We start from the raw sequence: 24439 nt of genomic DNA on the forward strand, positions 1-24439 counted from the left end.
ATATTTATATATATATACATGTATATATATATATATATTATATATATATATACGTATATATATATATATATATATATATATATATATATATATATATATATATATAGGTGTGTGTGTGTGTATGTATCTATATATACACACACACACACACACACACATATATATATATATATATATATATACACGTATATATATATATATATAATATATATATATATATATATATATTTATATATATATATATATATATATAATATATATATACATATATTATATATATTTATATATATATATATATATATATATATATATATATATAGTATATATATACTTATATATATATATATGTATATATAAAATATATATATTATAATACATATATATATATAGATATATGTATGTAAATATATATATATATATATATATATATATATATATATATATATATATATATATATATATATATATATATAATATATATAGGGTGCTTCAGCATTCAATTATAAAGTGTCCAGAAGGAGTCCATGATACCAGATTTAAAGGGCCAAGTTGATTACATATGATACGTTTCGCACAACTGTGTGCATCATCAGTCTGTGAATAAAATACAAAGACATATTATAAACAATTACATAAAGTTAAAGTAATTCACAATATTTAAAAAAAAATGTCTAACAGAGATTAAAATGAGCAGTAAATAAAAAGAGAGACTACTAAAAACACCAACCGTCCATGATCAGAGGTGAAGATGGAATGAGTTACAGCTGGCAGAGAGAAGCGACGACAACTATATATATATATATATATATATATATATATATATATATATATATATATATATATATATATATATATATATAATATATATATATAATCTTCATAACACGATGATGAGATATGTCAATATCATCCACAAGAGAAAAGAGAATAAAAGACTGTGGTAGCTCGACAATTTCGCCTTCCACCAGGCCTCTTCAAGAGCTTTATTTTAACTAAACAGAATGAGTATTACAAAAATTCATAAATACTTTCCCACTGGAAAAAAAATAAAATTAATATAATTGTCAAAGTAAAAATTAGGTTGTTTAAATCATAAACAAATGGTCAAATCAACAATTTAAAAAGGTTAAAAGAGAACTATTCAACGATTTGGTGATTGGTTATTTAAACTTTTCTCTGAATTTGTACTGTTGGGAAACAATATGAAGGAATAAAGGGTCCAATTTATACATGCCCTGATTAATATTAAAGTTATTTTGTTTGCTAAAACATATGGAAGCTGCTTTAACAAATTTCTTGCTATCATATCTCTTTCTTTGAATAATGTCTCTGTTTTGTTCCAAAGGATAGGACAGCCACAATTTTGTACTTGTAACTTCACAGCACTGTTTGGAGATTTTGTTCTTACACAATATCGATGCTGGGAAATTCTCTTATCGATATCTTTTCCTGTTTGTCCCAGGTAGAATTTGCCACATTCACAAGGTATTTTGTAAACCACACCTTCTTGTTGGGGCTGTTACAAATAACTGTCTTTCCTACTGCATGGAGTAAGAAAATACTACATTAAAGCTTAATAATCTCAAAGGATAAACAATTTCACTGAATGAAGGGTGGAATGGGAGAACCAGAGTATTACTCATATCATATTCCTTTTTGGTGTTTGTATAATAATAAGTTTGTTTAGCTAAGAGTCTTTTATTCTCTTTTCTCCTGTGGACGATATTGACATATATATATATATATATATATATATATATATATATATATATATATATATATATATATATATATATATATATATACACACACAGTGGTACCTCGAGATATGAAAGGCTCAACTTACGAAAAACTCAAGATATGAAAGCAAATACGAAAAATTTTACGGCTCTACATACGAAAATTGCTCAAGATACGAAAGGTTGTTGCTGTAAAGTCCGAGATTCACCTGGACCACCGATAACAATTTTGAAACTTGCGCGCCTCCAACTGAGTAGACTCGCCACCATCCTCCCGCTCTCCCATTGGTTCCTGATGCTAGTCACTGCCATGAGATCCTTCTCTCCTATTGGTCAGCATCCCTCCCATCATGCATCTACGTAGCGGCGTGCTTCTTTGGCCACTGCACGGCATCATCTGTATCATACGCATGCGGTTTTCGTTCGTTCTAACGATTTCGTTTATTAACGTAAATTCGTTAGTGATTTCGTTGTAGTATACTTTATCGTGTTGTGAGAACTTTACTACATACGTATACATACTACATAACATAATTATGTACAGTATATACGTAGACATGGGTTCCAAGAAACTTGAAATTCACGGAAAGAAGAGGATGCTCTCTTTGGAAACAAAGATGGAGATTATCAAGAAGTATGAAGCTGGTATGCGATTGAGTGTGATCGCCAAGGAATACGGCCGAAATCCGTCGACAATAGGCACCATCCTTAAGCAGAAGGATGCCATCAAAGGAGCTACACCTTCCAAGGGCGTCACTATTTTGTCCAGCAAGAGGACCCACGTGTACGATGATGCACGATGAAATGGAAAGGCTTCTTCTTGTCTGGATAAAAGACAAAGCAATCGCTGGCGATATGATAACGGAGGCGGCAATCTCCCACAAGGCCCAGCGCTATTTTCGGCGATTTGATTGCCCAGGCCAAAGACGACGGAGGAGAAGGGACATCAACGCCAACCCCAGACTTCAAGGCTTTGCATGGGTGGTTCGAGAAATTCCGTAAATGGACTGGCATCCATTCAGTGGTGCGGCATGGGGAGGCGGCCAGCTCGGACATGAAAGCGGCCGAAGCCTTTAAAAAGACGTTCGACGAGAGGATGATCAAGGAAGGCTACAGTTCTCAGCAAGTCTTCAACTGTGATGAGACTGGCCTTTTTTGGAAAAAAATGCATCGTCGGACTTACATCACGGAGGAAGAGAAGAAGCTACCCGGGCATAAGCCTATGAAAGACAGGCTTACGCTCGCACTTTGTTCGAATGCCAGTGGGGATTGCAAGGTGAAACCCCTAGTTGTCTATCATTCCGAGACTCCTCGAGCCTTCAAGGCCCACAAAATGCTTAAGGAGAAGCTTCCAGTGATGTGGAGGGCTAATGCAAAAGCCTGGGTAACGAGGCTTTTGTTCACCGAGTGGGTAAATCTGTGTTTTGGCCCGACAGTGAAGAAATTTTTGGAAGAGAAGCGCCTCCCTCTGAAATGCCTGCTGGTGTTGGACAATGCCCCTTGCTCACCCTCCTGGCCTCGAGGAAGATATCCTAGCGGAGTATTATTTCATCAAGGTTCTTTATCTTCTGCCTAACACCACCCCTCTCCTCCAGCCCATGGACCAGCAAGTGATATCGAACTTCAAGAAGCTGTATACGAAACATCTTTTCAAGAGATTTTTCGACATCACCGATACCACAAACCTCACCTTGCGTGAATTTTGGAAGGAGCATTTCGATATCGTGATATGCATCTGACTCATCGCAGGAGGTTTTGAGGCGAACCTTGAATTCTTTGTGGAGGAAACTCTGGCCTAATGCTGTATCCGCCCGAGACTTCGAGGGATTCGACGTGGGCGAAGCTGGTGCTGCAGATTCGGAACCAGTTGATGATCCTGAAACTTTCGCAACCAGATCTTGACGGGATCGTTGCACTCGGCAAGTCAATGGGGCTGGTTGTTGACGAGGACGACACCAATGACCTTCTCGAGGAGCACAAAGAGGAGCTTACGACGGATGACCTGAAGGAGTTGGAGGCCATGCAACATAACGTCGTTCAAGAGAAGTTCTCTAGCAGCGGCGAGGAGGAGGACGAGGACTCTATGACAACGGCAGAAATTAAGGATGCTCTAGCTGCTTTTCATAAGGTGCAATCATTTGTAGAAAAGAGACACCCCGAAAAGGCTTACACAGTTCGATGACGTTTGTCTGAGTTGTTTCAGGAACATTGTTAAAAGTAGGCAGAAGCAATCTTCCTTGGATAGTTATTTTTTAAAGAGGCCTTTAGTAGGAGTAGTAAGCAAAAAGGAAGAACCAAGTGATACTACAAAAAAACAGAAAGTTGAAAGTGGTGAAGAAGTTGAAATTTTGTAAAAAAAAAAAAAAAAAAAAAAAAAAAAAAAAAACTAAAAAAAAAAAAAAAAAAAAAAAAAAAAAAAAAAAAAAAAAAAAAAAAAAACTTTAAAGTATAAAGTAAAAAAAAAAAATTTAAAAATTGAAAAAAAGACAAAAAAATTTTCAATTTTAGTTTTTTGTAAAGTTAAGTATTACAGTTTTGTTAATGTTTCGTAAAGTTTAGTTTATGTATGTTTTCCTTACATTTTTTTGTTTCGTAAAGTTAAGTGTACGTACATATCTGCTGTTTGTCCTCCTCCTCTGTCGCCACTTTCGGAGATAGCCTCACTCGAAAGGTAAGCTTCCACATTTTACTACATACGTACGTATGTACGTACAGTATTTCTTGTATACCATGCACACTAATACATTTTATTTACAGGTATATTAGCAGTACGTATTAAGTTAGGTATTGAATGGTCCAAATCATTGTAGTATTTCATTGTTTATAAGTCAATTTAGCTTTATTATGAAATTTACTGGGGTGTTTTTGGAGGGCTTGGAACGGATTAGCCCTTTTACATGTAAAATTCGGTCCAAGATACGAAAAGCTCATGATACGAAGGCCGCCTCAGAGCGGATTAATTTCGTATCTCGAGGTACCACTGTATATATATATATATATATATATATATATATATATATATATATATATATATATATATATATATATATATATATATATGTATATATATACAGGGGGTCCTCGAGTTACGACGTTGATCCGTTCTTAAGATGCGTCGTAAACACGATTTTCAGCGTAAGTCGGAACATTGAAAAGAAAAATACCACATGATTTAATGTAAATACCTATACAATAACAACGAGAGAACAATTCCTTACCTTTATTAATTTGATTGGCTTGCACACTGGAGAGGAAGCTGCGGTGCTGGAGAGACTGGGGGAGGTTAGTGAAGAGAAAAAGAACCTCCAGAAGTTGCTGGAGATGCTGAGGCAGGTGATTCTTGAGGTGAGGCAGAACATACAATCTTTTCGCCTTCTCCTGAATCACCATAAGGCTGACTGGGATACGCCGTTGATTTTGGTCTTCCAACCAAAGCACCAATAACCTTTCCATTTCAATTATTAGACCACTACGCTGCTTAGTTATCACTGTCGCTTTCATAGGAGCAGATCCTTTCACATGTTCAACGATGCGCTCTTTATCTTTGATAATGGTAGCAACGGTCGAACGGCTAAGGCCAAGCGAGCGGCCAATGTTTGTTGGCGTTTCTCCCTTCTCAGATCGCTTTATAATGTCCACTTTAATTTCCATGGTGATGGCCTTTCTTTTCTTCGATGCACTACCATCAGAAGAGTCCGCCTTGCGCTTGGGAGCCATAACAAAGAGCAAAAAGTTACAAAAACGATACAACACGAGGGAGAGAGAGGCAGTGTAAACAAAACAACCAAAATGGCGTATGGGCGAGGAATGAGCGTAGCGAAGCGACGCCGTCCTCTCCCCCACAAAGCGTATTCTTCCGCGTGCGCCCGGAACTAGTTCGCGTTGTTTACGTTGCTTACGACGCTAAACCGCGTAAGACGGAACGACGCAAAATATTATTTTTTATATTTTATGGGGGCGCGTTCGTAACCACGAAACATCGTAAGTCGAGACCGGCGTAACCCGAGGACTTACTGTATATATATAATATATATATATCATATATATATATATATATATATATATAATATATATATATATATAGATATATATATATATATATACTATATATATATATCTATCTATCTATCTATATATATCTCATATATTATTCTATCTATCTATATATTCTAATAATATCATATCTATATATGTATACATATAAAGCTACAAATGTCCTTTAAATTTGCTCTACCTCAGAATTAATATATTTTCATATATATTACCTAAAGGGGAATTTTTGCTTGATATTAATTTTGTTGGCTCCAGGGCACAGACCTAAGAACCAAAAAATCAGGACATACAGTGAAGCGCCTTTAACCACACAGTTACCATGAGAGGATATAAGTTAATGCTACCTCTCACCTACAAATCCCCATTGCACTCAGATATTCGTTGTTTTGGAGTCAGCATCAACCCTACTCGACCTTGAGAACTGTGTAGTGCTTTTGTCACATGTAGCCAATTTATGAGTCTGATCACATCACCGTGATTCATATATATGCATTATGCTACAAACGTCCAATAATATCTAATTCACTCTACCTCAGAATTAAGGGATTTTGACGTAGGAAAAATCTATTTCTGGGTGATTGGCTCGTGTCGCCCTATGAAAGGATCCTTATTATCATTCATTCTAGGCAAAATTAATCTAAATCTTACCAGAGAAAAACAAAATTAAGAAAATGTCAGTAAAACTGACTCGCTCACTCTATAAAAGAAGTGTCGGTATGAGAATAGGGGCGAGTGGGAACACTACCACGAGTCATTCACCATTTAGACCTTCCAATCCAAAATCCCCACTAGCGAGAGCTGATACTAACGGGTGATGCGGCCGCTACTACTACTACTAAGGACGCCACGGACAGCAGTGCCCCTAGCGGTCATCCTTAATCTATGAACATCTTGCCCTGCAGGGGGGGAAAAGCAAGACAGGGTGGGTTTCATAGGGCGACACGAGCCAATCACCCAGAAATAGATTTTTCCTACGTCAAAATCCCTTTTCTGGGCTCAGCTCGTGTCGGCCTATGAAAGAGTACCAGAGAAACAGGCAAGATGGGAAAAAGGTACAAATGAAAAACAGAAGTAAAATTAGATATATAATATAAGTGAATCAGGTATACAGAATACAAATTAAGTACTTAAAGCTAACTTATGCTAAACAATGGCATAAAAAAAGAGAGCCAACAACAAAAGTACTTAAAACTAACTTATAATAAACATAGTAGTATACAATAAAGAAATGTAAGTTAACAAAACAGATTCACTTAAGCAAAGTATTTACATAATATACAAACACTTGTGTCCTACCCTAGCATAAAAATAAGGGTAGGGACACTGAAGTACCTATAAGTACAAAGTGTGGATGTCCCTAGCAAAAAAATAAGGGACAAACCACTAATATGACCTCAGCGGCTAAGGCTAGAGTATCTGAGTAGCATGGCGATAGGGTGAGGCATGTTAGACGAGGTAGGTAGGAAGGAGATCTGGATCTATACTATGACTACTATACAGTATCAGGAGAAACAATGTTTCCCGCTGCTACTGCAGAAAATTTTAAAGATTCCAAGGACTTTAGATAGTGACGTTTAAAGACTGTCGGAGATTTCCATCCAGTATACTTTTTAAGATCCTCGAAGCTCATATGTTGAAAGTAGTTAATTGAGGTGGCTACTCCCCTGATGTCATGTGCTTTTGGAATGAATCAGGATTGGCTTGTTTAATGAAGTAAAGGATCCTGGTGTCTAATACCTTTTACTGATAAAGTACCACCTTTTTCTCTCATGAAGAGAGAACCTGAGGATCTTGAGGATGTGCGAGATAGAAAGGCTCTTAAAGTTGATACTGGGCAGAGAGAAGGGTCTTGCGGAAGTGGGATGACTTTCCAAGGAGCCCACCTTGCAAGAGGATCCTCATTTTTAGCTAAAAAGCTACGATCCGGAGCAAGCAGGACTTCTCCTGAGGGGAGGAATTCTACATGACCCGCATCTCTGGATAGAGCCGACAGTTCTGAAATTCTAGCTCCTGAGGCTAGGCTTAATAAGAATAACGTCTTTCTGAGGAGCATTATGAATGTGCACGACGAGTTGTCAGTATCTGATGCTAGTTTGAGGACGTCATTTAAGAACCATGAGACTGCAGTAGGCCTTTGAGAAGGTCTAAGTCTAGCACAGGCTTTAGGGATAGACGTAAAGTAAGATTCAGTCAGATCTATCTGGAACCCAACTGAAAGATCTTCTCAAAGCCGATTTATGCGTAGTAATAGTGCTAGCTGCTAAACCTTTTTCAAACAAGGATCTGAAAAAGGATATAGCTAAGTTAACTGTCATGGTTGTAGTGTTTGATTCTTTCAGGAAGGATGCTAATTTTTTAACAGCAGAGTCATATTGTCTAATAGTTGACTCTCTCTTATCTGACTCTAGGAAGAGGATGTTTTGTGGATCAATGTTAGCATCTTTGTTAGCCGCAAACTTCATGAAGTCCATAAAGTTAGGGTCTGAAGAATTCCTGAGGAAGCGAACACAGTCCTCATTTGTACTGCCTGTGACAGCCTGGGATTGGGAATCCGTTGAGGTCGGAGACCCAATTCCAGAAGCAGAGGATACCAGTTGCTTTTGGGCCAGTCTGGTGCAACCAGCGCTACCAGTCCCTTGAAAGTCCTCAGCTTGCTCAAGACTTTCAATAGAAGATTCACTGGAGGAAAAACATAAATTTTTCTCCACTGACTCCAATCTAGCGACAGGGCGTCCGTGGCATAAGCCAGAGGGTCCAGGTTGGGGGCCACATAGCAAGGGAGCTTGTGGTTTGCTTGTGAAGCGAAGAGATCTACTTGGAGACCTGGGACTCTCCGGCATATCCACTGGAATGACCTGTCGTCTAGGGACCATTCTGATTCCAGAGGGACCAACCGGGACAAAGCGTCTGCTATCACATTTCTTACCCCTGCCAGGTGAGTGGCGGACAGATGCCATTTGTGTTTGTCTGCTAGGGCAAAGATGGCTATCATGACATGGTTCACATGTTTGGATTTGGACCCTCCTCTGTTGATGCAATGAACTACCACTGCACTGTCCAAAACTAGTCTTAGATGAGACTTTTTCGGGGGAAGAAGTCTCTTCAGGGTAAGAAATACTGCCATTGCTTCCAAAACGTTTATGTGGAGCTGGCGGAACTGAGCTGACCAAGTCCCCTGAACTTGTTTGAATTGAGAATATCCCCCCCAACCGGACAGGGAGGCATCCGTGTGAATGGTTAATACCGGAAGGGGATATTGGAGGGGTACCAGTTTGGCCAGGTTCTTCACTTTTGTCCATGGACGGAGTTGATTGCGAAGGATCTGTGGAATTACTGACAACTTGTCTCGAGATTTGGCGTTTGCTCTCGATCGCCAAACTCGGTTTATATCCTTCAGCCTTGCTTTTAGGAGGATGTCTGTCAAGGAGGCAAACTGAAGAGAACCTAGGATTCTTTCTTGGCTTCTCCTTGATGTTTGTTTGCATTTGAGAAATTGTTTCACAGCTTTGGCTATTTCTTTGCGTTTGACCACTGGAATTGACAGATTGTGGGAAGACAAATCCCATTGGATTCCTAGCCACTGAAAACGAGACTCTGGAGTAAGTCTGGATTTCGTTTTGTTTATCTGGAACCCCAGATGTTCCAGAAATTGAACTACCTTTTCCGTGGCTTTGAGACATTCCTCGACTGTTGGTGCCCAGATCAACCAATCGTCGAGGTATGCTGCTACCATTATCCCCTGAGTTCTCAATTGTTGAACTACCACTTCTGCTATTTTTGTGAATACCCTGGGGGCTACATTCAGACCGAAGGGCATCACTTTGAATGAGAATTTCTGATTTCCTAGTCTGAACCCTAGGAATGGGCGGAAGTGCCTGGCTATAGGGATATGATAGTATGCGTCTGTAAGATCGATGGAGCATGTGACGGCTCCACGAGGAAGTAAGGTCCTTACTTGCGAAATGGTAAGCATTTTGAACTTGTCGCAACGGATGAAGAGTTTAGCCTTGACAAGTCTAAGATTACCCTTCTTTTTGTTGAGCCTTTCTTTGGCACGCTGAATAAGCGACCTTGAAATTTTAAATGCTTGACTCTCGCAATAGCTCCTTTCTGAAGGAGTTCGCTCGCATAATCTGTCAATTCCTTTGACGGTTCCTGATAAAATGATCTGATTGGAGGGGGATCTTTGATCCAACTCCAACCCAATCCCTTGGACACTATGCTCTGTGCCCAATTGCTGAACCCCCACCTGTGACGGAAGAGGAACAACCTCCCTCCTACCTGGGGGAGCCTCATTGTTGTTGGGCGGGTTGACCTCCACGCCCTCCTCTGAACTGCCTACCCCTTGTCGCTCTACCTGAGCCACGCTGGCGAAAGTGGCCTCGCGCTCTGCTACCTCTCGCCTGCCCCGAAAAGGGAGGGTAAGCCTGACTTTCATAAACAGGGTTGAAGGCTGGCGAGAGTGCGTAAGAGGTCGAGGGTTGCGACTGAGGAGACACAAGGAGGATGGGTTGGGTCTGTTTTGAAGTTGCAGGCTGTCCCTGTTGGGTAACTGGGACGGCCTGAACGAATTGCTGCTGCTGCTGACGTTTCTGGTAAGGCTGGAATCTTCTACCAGCCTTCTTTGGTTTCTTACCAGCAGCGGGGCGGATTCTTGTTTCCTCTTAGAGGAGATACCCCATCTAGCTCTGAGGCTCTGGTTGAGCCTAGCAGCCTCATGGTGTACCTCATTCACCGCGGACTCTGGGAAGAGGTCCGCCCCCCACATGCTGGAAGCCAGGAGCCTATTAGGTTCGTGCCTAATAGTGCATTCCTGCAGAACGTGCTTTCGACAGTTCCTCCTAGCTAGGAAGAAGTCGAAAGCATCCGTCTGAACCGTTTGAAGCTGAGACTTGGCCAGAATCTTAAATAAAGGTTCTGTGCCATACGATAAAGCAGCCATCTCAGTAATGATTAGAGAATTGAGGGATCTCCCAAACCTAGTTCGAGCATCGAACTCTGCCTGAATCAAGGTATCAGGCAGCCTCGGAAGCTTTTCACCAAACTGGTCCATTGCACAGTCCGGTTTGAGCTTACCAAGCGTGAAAGTGGAAGGCAAGTTCTCCCACAATTCCCCGAAAGCTGGGAAGAGCGGAGAAGTAGACTCCGCTTCCCTCAGTTGTGGCATGGGCTCATCCTTGAGGACTGCCTGAAGAGTCGCTTCCACTATTTTGGTAGCGAACGGAAGAGAAGCCTCCTCCTCCGTCGCAAAAATAGTAAAAGGACTCTTGAAAGCCTGGAGCTTGGTGTTGGTACACTCCCAGTCCTCAAGGCAGTGAACCCATTCCCGCTGAGCGTGCTCTCTACTATAAAGCACATGCTCTCTGGTGATCTTGTCTTCCCTAGTGAGCGCCGCTGCGGTCAGCCTAGCATACCCAATGAAAGGCTGCGTCAATCCGGAGGATAAAACTCGAAGTCCTCAATCCTTCGAGTTCCACACTCCGGGACAGAGATCATACCGTCCTTGAATGGAGCGTAAGCGGCTACTCTCCATGGGTTATCCATGGAGAAGGCTGGTAGCGACTCATAAGGAGGTAGCTGGGGAATACCAGCACTTGCTACTGGGGAGACTGGGTAAGGAACCTGAGCAAGCCCAGCTACTCGGTCCTCATTCTCTCTAACTCAGCATAGGAAGTCGAAGACTTCTTAGCTGAAGAAGACGACGACGACTTTTTAGAAGTCGTCTTAACGAGGGTCTTCGGTTCTCTCTGTCCCTTCACCTTTGGGGGTACAGAGAGAGCGGGGGAGCGGGCAGGGATCTCAGATCCCGAAAATCCTTGGAAAGAGGCAGTAGAAGAAGGGACAGGAGAAGATCCAGGAGCGCCCAAGGAAAGACCTTGGGCACCCGACACACCTACCTCAACTAACAAATCCTCTGCACCTACCGCCATAGGCTCAATATTAAGGTCCAGGGTTGCGACATCTGGGACCATCTCCTGCGTGGCCACGGCCCCTAACGACTGCTGCACCTCTTGCTGGATAGAAGCGATGAGAGGGGCTGCAGAGATGGGGTCAACATATCCTGTTGACTTGCCACCGGGGAAGATCTGAATGGCCAGCTTCTTGTCCAGGATGTATGGCTGGCCCTTGGCGGCGTTCTTGCCGAAGCCGCCCACCCAAGCCTTCAGGGTTGCTAGGGCGACTTCCCTCACACCGGCAGCCTGAAAGAGAAGGCGAAATGAAGCTTCTAGTGCCGGGGACGGGGTTAACAAGCTTATAACTAAGTGTTGTTAGTAATACGATAAAGAAGTCTACAATCGACTTACCCCCCCCACCAGCTGACTGACAAGGTCGTAACAGATGGAGCAGGCTTCCGGGTGCCAGACGATCATGGCGTTGTGATTCGTGGCACATGGGGCGTGAGTCCTGCACTCATCGTGGGCGCATGGGTCGTACAAGGTCGCATTGCACCCTAGGACCTGACAGTTGGTAGCCTGTAAGTGGAAAGATACATAAGCATCAGGAGAACACTTACAGCCTAACAATTGCTCCGCTGCATGCCGGAGCGGTAAAGTTAGATTAAACCAGAGCCCCGCCATAATACGTGTGGTAACAAGAAGGTTGGCGTTTGTCTCCGGCTACGCCAGAGACAAGAGAAAAAATCCAACCAGGTGTGGTGGTGAGGTATGAAACCACGACGGAGAACGACGGAGATGGTATACACACAGTCTATAATACTAAAATTCATCGTAAAAATTAGGGTATATCCTTAAAAATAACAAAATAATCATCGAACTTTCCTCCCCCGTCTACTAGAAGAGTGCCCGGGTAAGAAGCAAGCTCTCCTCCGGTAGCGGGGGAAAAAAAAGGGAAGGATATAGTAGGCAAGCAATAGACCACGAGAAGTGACCACCCCGCCCGCTAGCGGAGCCAGACGAACTATAACCAAAGGTGCCCCGGCTGCGGCGGAAGGCTCCGTTCGTTATAGTGGGGAAGGGTGGGACTGAACAACTGGGAGGGGGGTCCCCGGCGTAACGCGGCGGGAGAGAGAGAGGAGGGGGGTGGCCTACTCCTCCCCGTCTCAACAACTACCCGCTCGGAGACCCGGTACCCGAAACAAGTGGTCGCCCTAAACCCCAGCTGGGGAGAACCCCTGGCCTCCTCAGAGAAGGAGGGAGGAAGGCTACTGAGGTTGTCATAGCAACCAAGGGGTCCCCCAGACCCCTCCCTATACCTGTAGGGAGGGAAGGGGAAGGGTAGGTGCGGTGGAACACGTGGCCGCCAGTGGCCTAAGCCGCGATGGTAACACAACCGTGGGAGGGCCACGTGAACCAGGCTGTACCAATACATGGGACATGCACCTAGGCTAGCCTAACACCCTAAAAAGAACTAAAATTACATCATAACAGGTGGAAAAGACACTTTTAGTAAAAGAAAAAGAAGCCCAGGAGGAGGCAAACTGTTCCGAGGAACAGAAGACTACTCGGAGCCAGCGATAGCCGATGAAGAGCAAGAGCTGGGATGCTGGGCCAGAATACAGAATAGCCCTAAATACCAAACTAAGAGAATGGTAAACGGGCTAACCTAGCTAAAAAGACGATGTAAAAACGATGAACGTGATATAGTAAGCCCATAAGTACAAGAAGTCCCAGTATGGAAGACCGGGAATTCTAGACATGAGGCAGCATGGCGCCGCCACTAGCCGACCGGGAAACCGTATATGACCCATTAGAAGGAAAATACTGGTTCCTGGAAGACTAAAATACAGTAAAATACTACTTATGAGGCACTTAACTTAGCCGATGCGATGGCAGCACGTTCCATGGTAAAGAAGAGGAGATAAATCCAAGAGATTAGCACACGTGAAAAAATGCGTCCAACGCGTACTGCTAAATATTAAGGATGACCGCTAGGGGCGCTGCTGTCCGTGGCGTCCTTAGTAGTAGTAGTAGCGGCCGCATCACCCGTTAGTATCAGCTCTCGCTAGTGGGGATTTTGGATTGGAAGGTCTAAATGGTGAATGACTCGTGGTAGTGTTCCCACTCGCCCCTATTCTCATACTGACACTTCTTTTATAGAGTGAGCGAGTCAGTTTTACTGACATTTTCTTAATTTTGTTTTTCTCTGGTAAGATTTAGATTAATTTTGCCTAGAATGAATGATATTAAGGATCCTTTCATAGGCCGACACGAGCTGAGCCCAGAAAATATATTTTCATATATCTTAACTGAAGGGGAATTTCTGGTTGATAATAATTTTGTTGGCTCCCAGGCGCAAACCTAGGAACCAAGAAATCAGGACGTACAGTGAAGCACCTTTAACCATACAGCTACCACAAGAGGATATAAACTAACGCCGACTCCAAATTAATGAATACCTGAGCGCAACAGGGATTTGTAGGTGAGAGGTGGCATTAACTTATATCCTCTTGTGGTAGCTGTGTGGTTAAAGTCGCTTCACTGTGTGTCCTGATTTCTTGGTTCCTAGGTTTGGGCCTGTCTCTCAAGCTTGTCCTAGTGCCAGTAAAAAACGAAGAGGGTAAGTAACCCCAGATAGGTCTTTGATACCTGAAGTCCTTCTGGAGGGAGATTCCTCTTCCTAACAATAACCTGTCTCCTCCTTCTCCCCTCCTCTCCCTTTTCCATACACTAACAAGTCTTCCATAAAGGTAAAAGAGATGTTAAATGTTTATTAATACATTTCATTAGTAATTTATATTTATTTATAGAGAATAAACTGTGTTTATTCTCTATAAAAAGTATTTTCTTTTTACATTTTTGGGTGTCTGGAACTACAGTAGGGAATTACTGTTTTGGATTTTGTATGTTTTGGACTTCGTGAGACATTCTGGAATGGATTATGTACCAAAAACGAGGTTCCACTATACATATCAAGAACTTTTCATCTCTACATAACATACCTCAACCTTCACTTGGAGACTAATACATAGTTACTAAACGTGTATCAGTGTACACGCTTCTATAATCAGGCTCTTGTTTTTTATATCTAATTCCCAGGTCTTCATTCAATAGATAATTCATGTCATATTCATCAAATGTCTGTTCTGAATGAACAGATGAACTGAGAGGTTTTTCACGTTATAAACAACATATGTTATTTACTGTACTATCTAAGAATGCTCTATATAAATTGTTAATTCTGATAACCGAAGAAACATGTATGTACTTTTTAACAAAACAAGTGAGAGCTGTTGTCTTTTGGGATAATACAACCACATTCCTTTATCAAAAGTGTTGGAAAAATTACTCACTTACGAAACATTTCTCTGAAGAACAGGATATTTAAAACAAAGAAATTTCTTCATAACAAGAGAAACATTATCTGTAACAACAGAAATAGGTAAATATAGGAAGCACTATCCATTTTCAGTTGTGCATACTTACTGCACATGTACAGTTGCACATACATACTGTACATGTTCAGTTGTACATATATACTGTACAGAATTACAAAATGCAATGCTTGCATTTTGCAATTCTGGATAATGAATCAAATATCTACCTCAGGTACATTTTTCAGATCATTACCACTTATAACAAAACAAGAAATTACTTTTTCTCTCATAAAACAATTTCACTCATAAACTCTGCAAGCAAATAAGTATTAGAAGTCCAAAGGGTCTTTCATAGGAAAATACACAAGTACCTGTATTATTTTTTTATTTAACCCATGCTGCTTGTTCACCTGTTATAACACATAACTATGATATGAATAAGCTTTCTATGATTTACAACAGAACAAAGTATTGTTCTCATGTAAAAACATGACATCTTTATAATAATATAAAGTTTTATATATACTTACCAAGTAGTTATATTGCTATTATTTCCACTTGTTCAGCAGCTCAAAATTTAAAAGCTGCTCCAGCGCCTCTATTGTTTTTGTGTAGGCGACAGCCCCACCCACTATCGGGGTACAATAGGGAACAACACAGCAAATGAGCTCAATTCATTCATACCTTTATGTCCATGAGAGGGGAGGAGGGAAGGCTCCAATCGTGAATTGCTTGGTAAGTATACAAAAAATCTTTATCTTATTATAAAAATGTCTTTTTTTTATGAGTAACCAAGTAATTACACTGCTGAATCTCACATTGACAGGTGGTGGGAGACATGCTCACATTCTACTCTAAAACATTCAGTAATGGTAATGAATTTGAAATAGAAAAAGTTTTTGCTAGCATTGATACAATGCTTCTTGTTCCCTTAACTGGTTAGGGTGCTACTGCAGGTGATTACTGCCTCTAGTCAGTGCTCCTCCTAACCCACAGTGGAGTGGTGTAAGAATCATGGGACGCCTCTACTTCAAGTGGAACTTTGCAGTGAAGGACAGTTCCAATGGTTTGCAAAGTTTGCAGTGAAGGACAGTTCTGATGGTTAGCAAAGTTAAAAGACAGGTGCCCTTGCCCTGGGTGCAGTACTAAATACAAACACCAGACAATGCCATCACCACTCAAAAGTAAAACCACTACCCATACACTAAAATTTACTGGTGGGCACTCCAGATACATAGTAACCCGAGATTCCCAAAAAACTTGACACCCACAACAAGATGAAGAGGTCAAGGATAGGAAGTCATGTTTCCTATGCTCCTTCCCCCCAATACCATGCCTGTCACTGATAAATGTCCCAGGGCACTGCAATTATCATACACTGTTTTTATGACATATAAAATAATACAGGCAGTCCTCGGGTTACAACGGGGGGGGGATCCGTTCTTGAGACGCGGCGTAAGCCGAAAATCGTTGTAAGCTGGAACATCGTAAAAAATCCTAAGAAAACCTTACTTTTAATGCTTTGGGTGCATTGAAAACTATGTAAACTGCATTCTTATTGCATTTTTCATCAAAAAAACCTTCAAATATTGATTATTTTGCATTTTTGGTGTCATATTTCATCTGCCAGATGAGCGTTCTAGGCGTCGTAACCCTGGAACATGCGTTGTAACCCTGGAAATTATGTCTGATGAATATACGTAATTGAGAAGTGTCTTAACCTCGGAACGTCGTAACCCAAACCCATCGTAACCCAGGGACTGCCTTATTGTGAAGCTAAAATAGCCTTACACTTCCAATAAGTTATCTGTACAATTGAAGAGACTTATTGTGTCTGAAAGCATATGAGGTGGTGACCGCCCTGGCGTGTGCTTTTGCCTTAAAGGAAGGCAGAATGTCCTCTCAGATCCCAGCATGCACCTCCATAATGAGATGCCAAAGAATGAACGACTAATCATTCTTACACAGGGCTCCGGACAGATTTTTGACCAAGCACCAAAGATTATTGGATGATCCTCTAATTTTGGCAGTCCTGTCCATGTAATATCTCGAGCCTAATAGGACACAGAACCCTTTCTTCCTCTTCTGGTCTGAGGATGTCCATAAGGTTCTTAATTAAGAAAGAGTGAGGCCAGACTTTAGAGGGATCTTCATTCTTAGCCAGGAAGCCGAGTGTAAAAGTACAAAGTGTCTCCTTGGGCAAATCTCACTTGTTTGTTGATGGCTTGGAGTTCACTAAAATGTTTGACTGTGGCCAGAGCAACATGGAATAGGGTCACTCTGGGAAGGTTCTTAAGAGTGGACAAACAGAGAGGCTCAAAAGATGGGCCTGTTAGCCATTTAAGAAATACAGTACATCAAGATTCCAAGATACAGTGTCTATTTGGTAGCTTGGAAGTCTCGAAAGACTTAAGGAGATCTAAGAGGTCATGGTTAGAAGACATGTCCAACACTCTGTGCAGCCCTGTATCCCCTTATAGTGAAAGAAGTGAGCCCTTTGGATTTTCTTGGATGGAGAAGGAAATCCGCTATTGCCGCCACAGATGTCTTAGAAGACAAGATGTTTCATCTAGCATATCATCTGCAAAAAACTGTCCACTTAGAGTGGTAAAGTTTAGAGGAAGACTGACGTCTGACAAGTTTCTAAACAGTCTGAAGCCAGTCAGAGCATGAGCTGATAACCCCTGGTGGAACCTCCTGACATGAGGTTGTCTGAGTAAATGAGGACTGTGGCAGTAGCCTGGGGAAGACCACAAGGAGACTCAGAGGGTCTGGAAACCACTCCTTCTATGGAGCTATCAGGGTCATTTTCCCACTGGAATGTGAGCGAAGCTTGTTTAGCACTTCCCTGACCATGTTCAATGGCGGCAAAGTACAAGAGGTCCAGATCTGACCAATTCTGCAACATGGCATCTTTTGCCCATGCAGAGGGTCCAGGGTTGCAGAGCAGAAGAGAGGAAGATGGTTGTTCATCGATGTGCCGAACAGATCCAGCACTGATCTGCCCCAAAGCTCCCAAGATCATTGCAGACAAGCAGTTCAAAAGTGTACTCTGTCAGGAGGCCTTGTCTCCAACAACTGACTTCGTGTGCTAGGAAATTCATCTTCCTTAGGATGAAGGGAGTTAAAATTTTCACCCGATTTTGGTCTGCCTAGAGTAGGAGATCCCTCCTTGCCTCACAGAGGGAAAAAGAGTGGGTCCTGTGCTACTTCTCGATGTAGGCCAATGCTGTGGTGTTGTCTGAGCTGACCATGACTGCCTTACCAATAACTGAGCCTAAGAAAGCTAAAAGGCCTAAATGGATGGCTTTGAGCTCCTTGACATTTATGTGAAAGTTTAAGTGACTTGGGGACCATGTCCCAGAAACCACCTTGTTCCCCAGAAGGGCTCCCCATCCCAGGTCTGAGGTGTCTGAGAATAAGCTTGGGTCTGGGTTCACAGGAAGAAGTAACTTCCCCTCCGAAAGTTTCTTTGTGGACTTCCACCATCACAGATCCTTGATTGCCATTGTAATGGGGAACACAAAAGTGTCGGGATGCGCTCTTAGGAAAAATTCAAAACTCTCATATGGAGTCTGCCTAACCTTTTTAAATTGTTCGATGGAGGCCAGTGTCCCTAATAGGCTCATCTCTCGATTGGCCAAGCAGGACGAAACAGCCAGAAAACTACGGACTGTCTGCAGGCTACATTCTTTTCTCTTGGGAGATAGAAAAACCTAAAAACTCTGAGAGCATATTTTCATTCCCAAATACAGACTCTCCTGAGTTGGAAACATCTGGTACTTCTAGTGGTTGATAAGGACTCCTAGCTACTGGGCGAGGAGAACTCATCTTCTGTATTTCCATCTTGTACTTTTCCTTTGAGGATGAACGAAAGAGCCAATCATCAAGGCAGAGGCAGATATTGATGCCTAGAAGATGGAGCCATTTCATGAGAGGGACTAAAACTCTCATGAACGCTTGTGGAGCTGTGGATAGGCCTAAGTATAAATTACAAAACTAGAAAACCTGTCCTTGAAGATAAATTCCAAAAACAAGAAAAACCTGTCCTTGAAGATAAATTCCGAAACTAGAAAAACCTGTCCTTGAAGACAAATCTTAGAAACTTTCTGGAGTCTAGATGCACTAGGACATGGAGGTACGTGTCCCGCATGTCAAGTGTTATCATCCAGTGGCTTGGTGAATGGATGATAATATGGACTGATTTGTCTCCATCCTGAACCTCACCTTCTAGATGAAGAAATTCAGGGCACTGACGTCCTGGACGAGCCTCCAACACCCTGATGACTTGGGGACCACAAAGACGGGTTTGTAAAACCCATCTGTAGAACTGTCCTTTACCTCCTCTATGGCTTTCTTCCTGGAAGGGTTGAATACCTTGTGGAGCCTTTTGAATACGCAATCAACGAGATCAGAAAGGTAACTAAGGGAGGGATCTCCCTGAAGGGGATGGATCACTGTTTTTTCAACTACAGTCCATAGCTCTGCTCCTCTGGTGCTCCACCTTTCCCAAAAAAAGTGAAGTCTGCACCAGTCACACTAGCTAAACTAAATACAGAATTTAGGCCAAAGGCCAAGCACTGGGACCTATGAGGCCATTCAGCGGTGAAATAGAAACTGACAGTAAAAGGGTTGATTGGTGTAACAGGAAGAAAACCTTGCAGTTGCACTATGAATCAATTGTTAGGAGAGGGTGGAAAGTAAGATGGAAGAGAGATTATGATTGGAGGTACAGTAAAAGGAACGAAAGGGGTTGCAACTCGGGGCCGGAGGCATGCTGCATAGAACATTAATTAATACCTACAGTGCACCGCATGAGGTGCACTGTGGGCACTACCCCCCTACGCAGCAGTTTCTGTCCACCCTCAACTAAAGGGCTCTTAGCAGCAAATGAAGCAGGTGCCTTGGGGTGCTTTGAAGCCTAGGCAAGAAGGTCCTGGGTGGACTTCTCTTGAAGGTCCAAGGTTATTTCCTTGACCGCGGTCTAAGGAAATAGGTATGAATGATCCAGGGGAGCAAAGAGTAAGGCTGATTTCTCCACTGAAGTTACTTCCTTCATCGTAGATGAGCACTAAAGCTCCCTCTTCTTTAGTACTTCAATCCAAAAAAGTGTAAGAAGTTCAAAAGATCCATCTCTAATTGCTTCCTCTGCACAATACAATACTCCTATCCAATCTGCAGCAAAGTCCTCTGCAAGAACGGGGCAAGCTTGCATCTTCTTGACTAAAGCTCTGACTCTCCAGTCAAAAAAACTTAATACATACCTCAAAAACCTTGAAAATATTTCTATCAAGGTGGTATAATTCTGCCACAGAAAACATGATCTTGGCAGAAGAAAAAGCTGAACAATAAGTAGAGCCAATTAAGCATGAAAAGTTCCCCTGGGAGGAGGCAGAGACTTCCAGGGAAGGAGCTTCTCCCTTGACGTGAACAAGATATCTCCTGCATGTAAGTCTTGAAGGAGGGAAGGCAAAGGCCGCCTTGCCCTGTTCCCTCTTCTTTGCCCTGTTCCCTCTTCTTAAAGAGTTAGTCATGGACTTCCCTCAGAGCCTTCTCAGAAGAAGACGGCAAAACCATCTTAGGCAAATGAAAGCTGACATCGGGCCTGATTCCTCATGATGGTAGAGGTCGGAGAAACTGTAACAGCTGCAGCAAAGAATGTCTGAGAGATAGCCAAGAAAAACCTTAACAGAGATGCATACTGACAGTGCAGGTTCCTGATCCAATTCCTCTTCAACGGAAGAAACTGGAGACAACAGAGGGTCTTGAAGAGGCTTAACCAAAACAGGAGCCTTTTGTAAAAAAAAAAAAAAAAAAAAAACCATAATATTAGCTAATTGCCACTTGATGGGCGCTAAAGATGGGTCTGTAGACTCACGTGTGAAAGAGCTCAGAGGAAGAGTGGAAGTTAGGCATTCAGCTGGCAATGAGCACGGGTGCTTGGATGTGGACAATGGGTCCTCGGAAAAAACATTGGTGTTGAGTGCTTGGATGAGGGCACTGGGCATCTGGAAGGCGAGTGGTGCCTGGAAAAGGAGAGTTTCTTAGAGCTCTGCCACTGCGGCACAGAATAATGTTGAGAGTCCAAAAGTTTGCGAGAACAATACTGCGGGCTAGGCCAAGCACTGCAGGAGGGTTGAAGGGCTGAGAGGCAGCTCCTTAGGCTGCTTGCAGGAAACAGGCGAAGATCGAAAGCCATTGTCCAAATGTCTCTTCAACGGGCAAGGCTCCCCTGGAAAACGCCACTGGCACCTCTTGACAGGCTCGAACTGTCTGAGTCACAAGACAACTCACTCACATTAACAGAGAAGCCTTTTCAATGGCTGTCTGAAGTCACAGCCTGAGTTACAGGCCCGACTGAGTAGGCGACTACCCTTGGGAAAACCCCACTAGCCTCCCTTGGACCTTCGATGTGCCTTTTCCCAGGTTCAGGGAAGTGTAATAGTGACCTTTGTTTAAGAGAGCTGGCAGGATGGGCAGCCACCTCCTCCACTGGCACTACATTTTCACTTTTTGATTTTCCACTAAAAACCTTCTCCATGAGCACTTTGATGGACGCTCCTAATTCCGCCATAGAACTTAGCATCAATTTAAACTTACGATCAATTCTATCTTCAAGATTGGCAATGGCATTGGGGCTGGTAGCATAGGAGCCAATTACTAGAAGTAGGTGATACAAATGTACGAGGACTGGAGATAGGGGACAATGCTGAAAAGGGTGAAGGAGGAATGGAAGGAACACTTTTAGCATTAGGGTTAGAAGTAAAATCAAGGCTGCGTGCACTAAGTGCTGCCTTCTGATCCCTATCCCTATCCAGTTTGTCAAGATAGGACTGCAAAATCTTCCATTGTTTATCACTTCAGTCTTTATATTCATCACAAGTATTCTCTTCCAAACATGAATGCCCCCTACAGCTAGCACATATTGTGTGGGAATTGTAAGTAGATTCAGTCAATCTGGTGTTACACCTCTCCCGATAATACCTAATAGTACTGGAGGAACTGGAATCAAACATAATGAAGTCACAATTAAGTCCAACTAAGCTGGTTGTAAAACCTAAGTTAGTGCTAGTAATAGAAGCTACGCAAAGGTAAGAATACTTTACCAGATCCTGAGATAAAGCCAAATGACCAATGGGAAAATTCAAAACAAGAGTTGCTGCAAACCATCGATGTTACTTGAGAGCCAGCACAATGATTTGAGCTCTTTTGCTGTGTTGTTCCTTACTGTTCCCCGATAGTGGGCAGGGCTGTCACCTACACAAAATCAACAGAAGTGCTGGCATGGCTTTTAAATTTTGAGCTGCGGCACAAGTGGAAATAATAGTTATGCAATTACTTGGGAAGTTACTTATACAAAAATTAAATATAGAACTGCAGTGTATAAAAAAAATTTATGTACCCATTAATGTAATAAAGATTATTCATTTTCAATGTATTATGAATTCAGAAAAGATATTCAAACTTCACTGGTACTGTTTTGTCAGTGCTATTTTCTGTACTTTTAATTACCAAAATAATATATCTCTATAACAAGATTCGCTAACAAGATATAATGCTATACTTATGAATCACATGGAATTTCACTTCACACAGATTCAGTAAATAATCTTAGCCTTGTATTGCTCTTTTCCAAATCTCCTCTTGAGTTACCAAACATGATACTCTGCTATTACATATATGAATTTTATCATTGCTTAATCTTGCCTAAACAAATTTAATATCAAGGCTCTGTATTGCAGAAAATCTTTCTAAACAGGAAAGATATGCTTATTACTTCCAATCTTGTATATTATTAATCACAATAGTATACAGGACCCTTCTATATTACTGTAATATCTTCATGTATCAACTTCATTCTCTTCTTCTTCATCACTGAAGTAAGTGGACTGGGTAATTCTGCTCTTCTGGGTGGTTTGGGTAGTTTCCCCATAATCTCCAGAAATGATGCGCTTCTGGAATTCTTCAGCCTCACGTAATTCTTGCTGTAATACAAAAAATATTATGTATGATGAATGCACTCAACAAAAGCTTAAATATTACTTGATATATAAATTTCTCCCCAGTCCTCAAAGTTTCAATAATTGCCAATACCCAGAAATGATATTGTTATAATACAATAAAGTTTCATACATACTTACCTGGCAGATATATACGATTAGGGCCCACCCAGCCTCCCCGCAAGGAGACAGGTGGAAGAGAAAATATATGAGTAGAAAACGGGAATGGTTCCTAGTCCTGCCGCCCAGGGCAGGCCGGTAGATCACCTGACCTACCTGTAGCGAGTGGCGCGAAATTTGAATTTCTGTCGGGGACGACGGAGTCTTAGCTATGTATATATCTGCCAGGTAAGTATGTATGAAACTTTATTGTATTATAACAATATCATTTTCATACAATCAACTTACCTGTCAGATATATACATAGCTGATTGGCACCCTTCGGTGGAGGGTAAGAGACAGCTACTACTGGAATAGACAGGTAAACAACATCTGTTGTAGGTATAAATAAAAACCTTGGTTCCTACCTGATAGGTGGTAGACTTCGTGGGTGTTTGCCCCGTAGTCTGCATCACCTCAAGAAACTTTAGCGAGATATGTGATCTATGGCCAAGAATTCTTGTGGAACTGCCGAAGGGGTCTTATCCACTTACTCGGCAGAGCCTGAAAGGACTTTGTCAATGGGTGCTGATCCACTTATATGACAACACACCTTATTAAGGAGCACACAACCAATCCTGACCACCTGATCCTAACCACCATGTTAGTATTAAAAATTGCTCCGAGTTATCCCCAAACTCTTCGCAACAACCGTAACTCAAACCAAATTGCACACGCACACAATAATTTTCCAAAAAAAAATGATACTCATCTACTAAAAGATATCACAAGAGTTCCTTACTGAACGGAAGTGACTGGCCGCCTGTGCGGTATCTGCACTTGTTCAGCAGAAAGTCTAGAACATATCTATTAGACTTAAGTAGTAATAATTAAGGATTGTTGTTAGCTCCTGTACCCAGGATTGTGCCCGCAGACACAAAAGGACCTAAAGAAAAACATTTTTCATAGGTCACACGAACGTCCTTCAAATAGTGAGAAGCAAACACAGAATTACATCTCCAATATGTCGCTTCCAAGATATTCTTAAGTGACATATTTCTCTGAAAAGAGAGAGACGTCGCCACTGCTCTCACTTCATGAGCTCTTACTCTCAGGAGTTTGAAAGAATCATCCGTGCAAGCCTTATGAGCGTCCGTAATTACGTTCCTGACAAAAAAGGCTAAAGCATTCTTAGACATAGGTCTTGATGGATCCTTCACCGAGCACCAAAGACCTTGTCTAGAACCTCCCAACTGTTTCTTTTTCTGTAAGTA

The 24439-nt window shown here is 41.9% G+C and overlaps 1 protein-coding gene across 2 annotated transcripts in view; it reads right to left on the bottom strand.

Moving 5' to 3' along the window:
- Positions 1 to 14228: 14228 nt before the first annotated feature.
- LOC135219293 (zinc finger CCHC-type and RNA-binding motif-containing protein 1-like) overlaps positions 14229 to 24439 on the bottom strand; it is a 96197-nt gene continuing 85986 nt past the window's right edge. For both annotated transcript variants that reach the window (XM_064255943.1, XM_064255944.1), the window contains exon 5: positions 14229 to 23051. In XM_064255943.1, the coding sequence (XP_064112013.1) occupies positions 22908 to 23051 (144 nt within the window). In that variant the 3' untranslated portion in view covers positions 14229 to 22907. The remainder of the gene's footprint in view (positions 23052 to 24439) is intronic.

Source organism: Macrobrachium nipponense, chromosome 1 (assembly GCF_015104395.2).
Source record: "Macrobrachium nipponense isolate FS-2020 chromosome 1, ASM1510439v2, whole genome shotgun sequence".
NCBI classification, from domain to species: Eukaryota; Metazoa; Arthropoda; class Malacostraca; order Decapoda; family Palaemonidae; genus Macrobrachium; species Macrobrachium nipponense.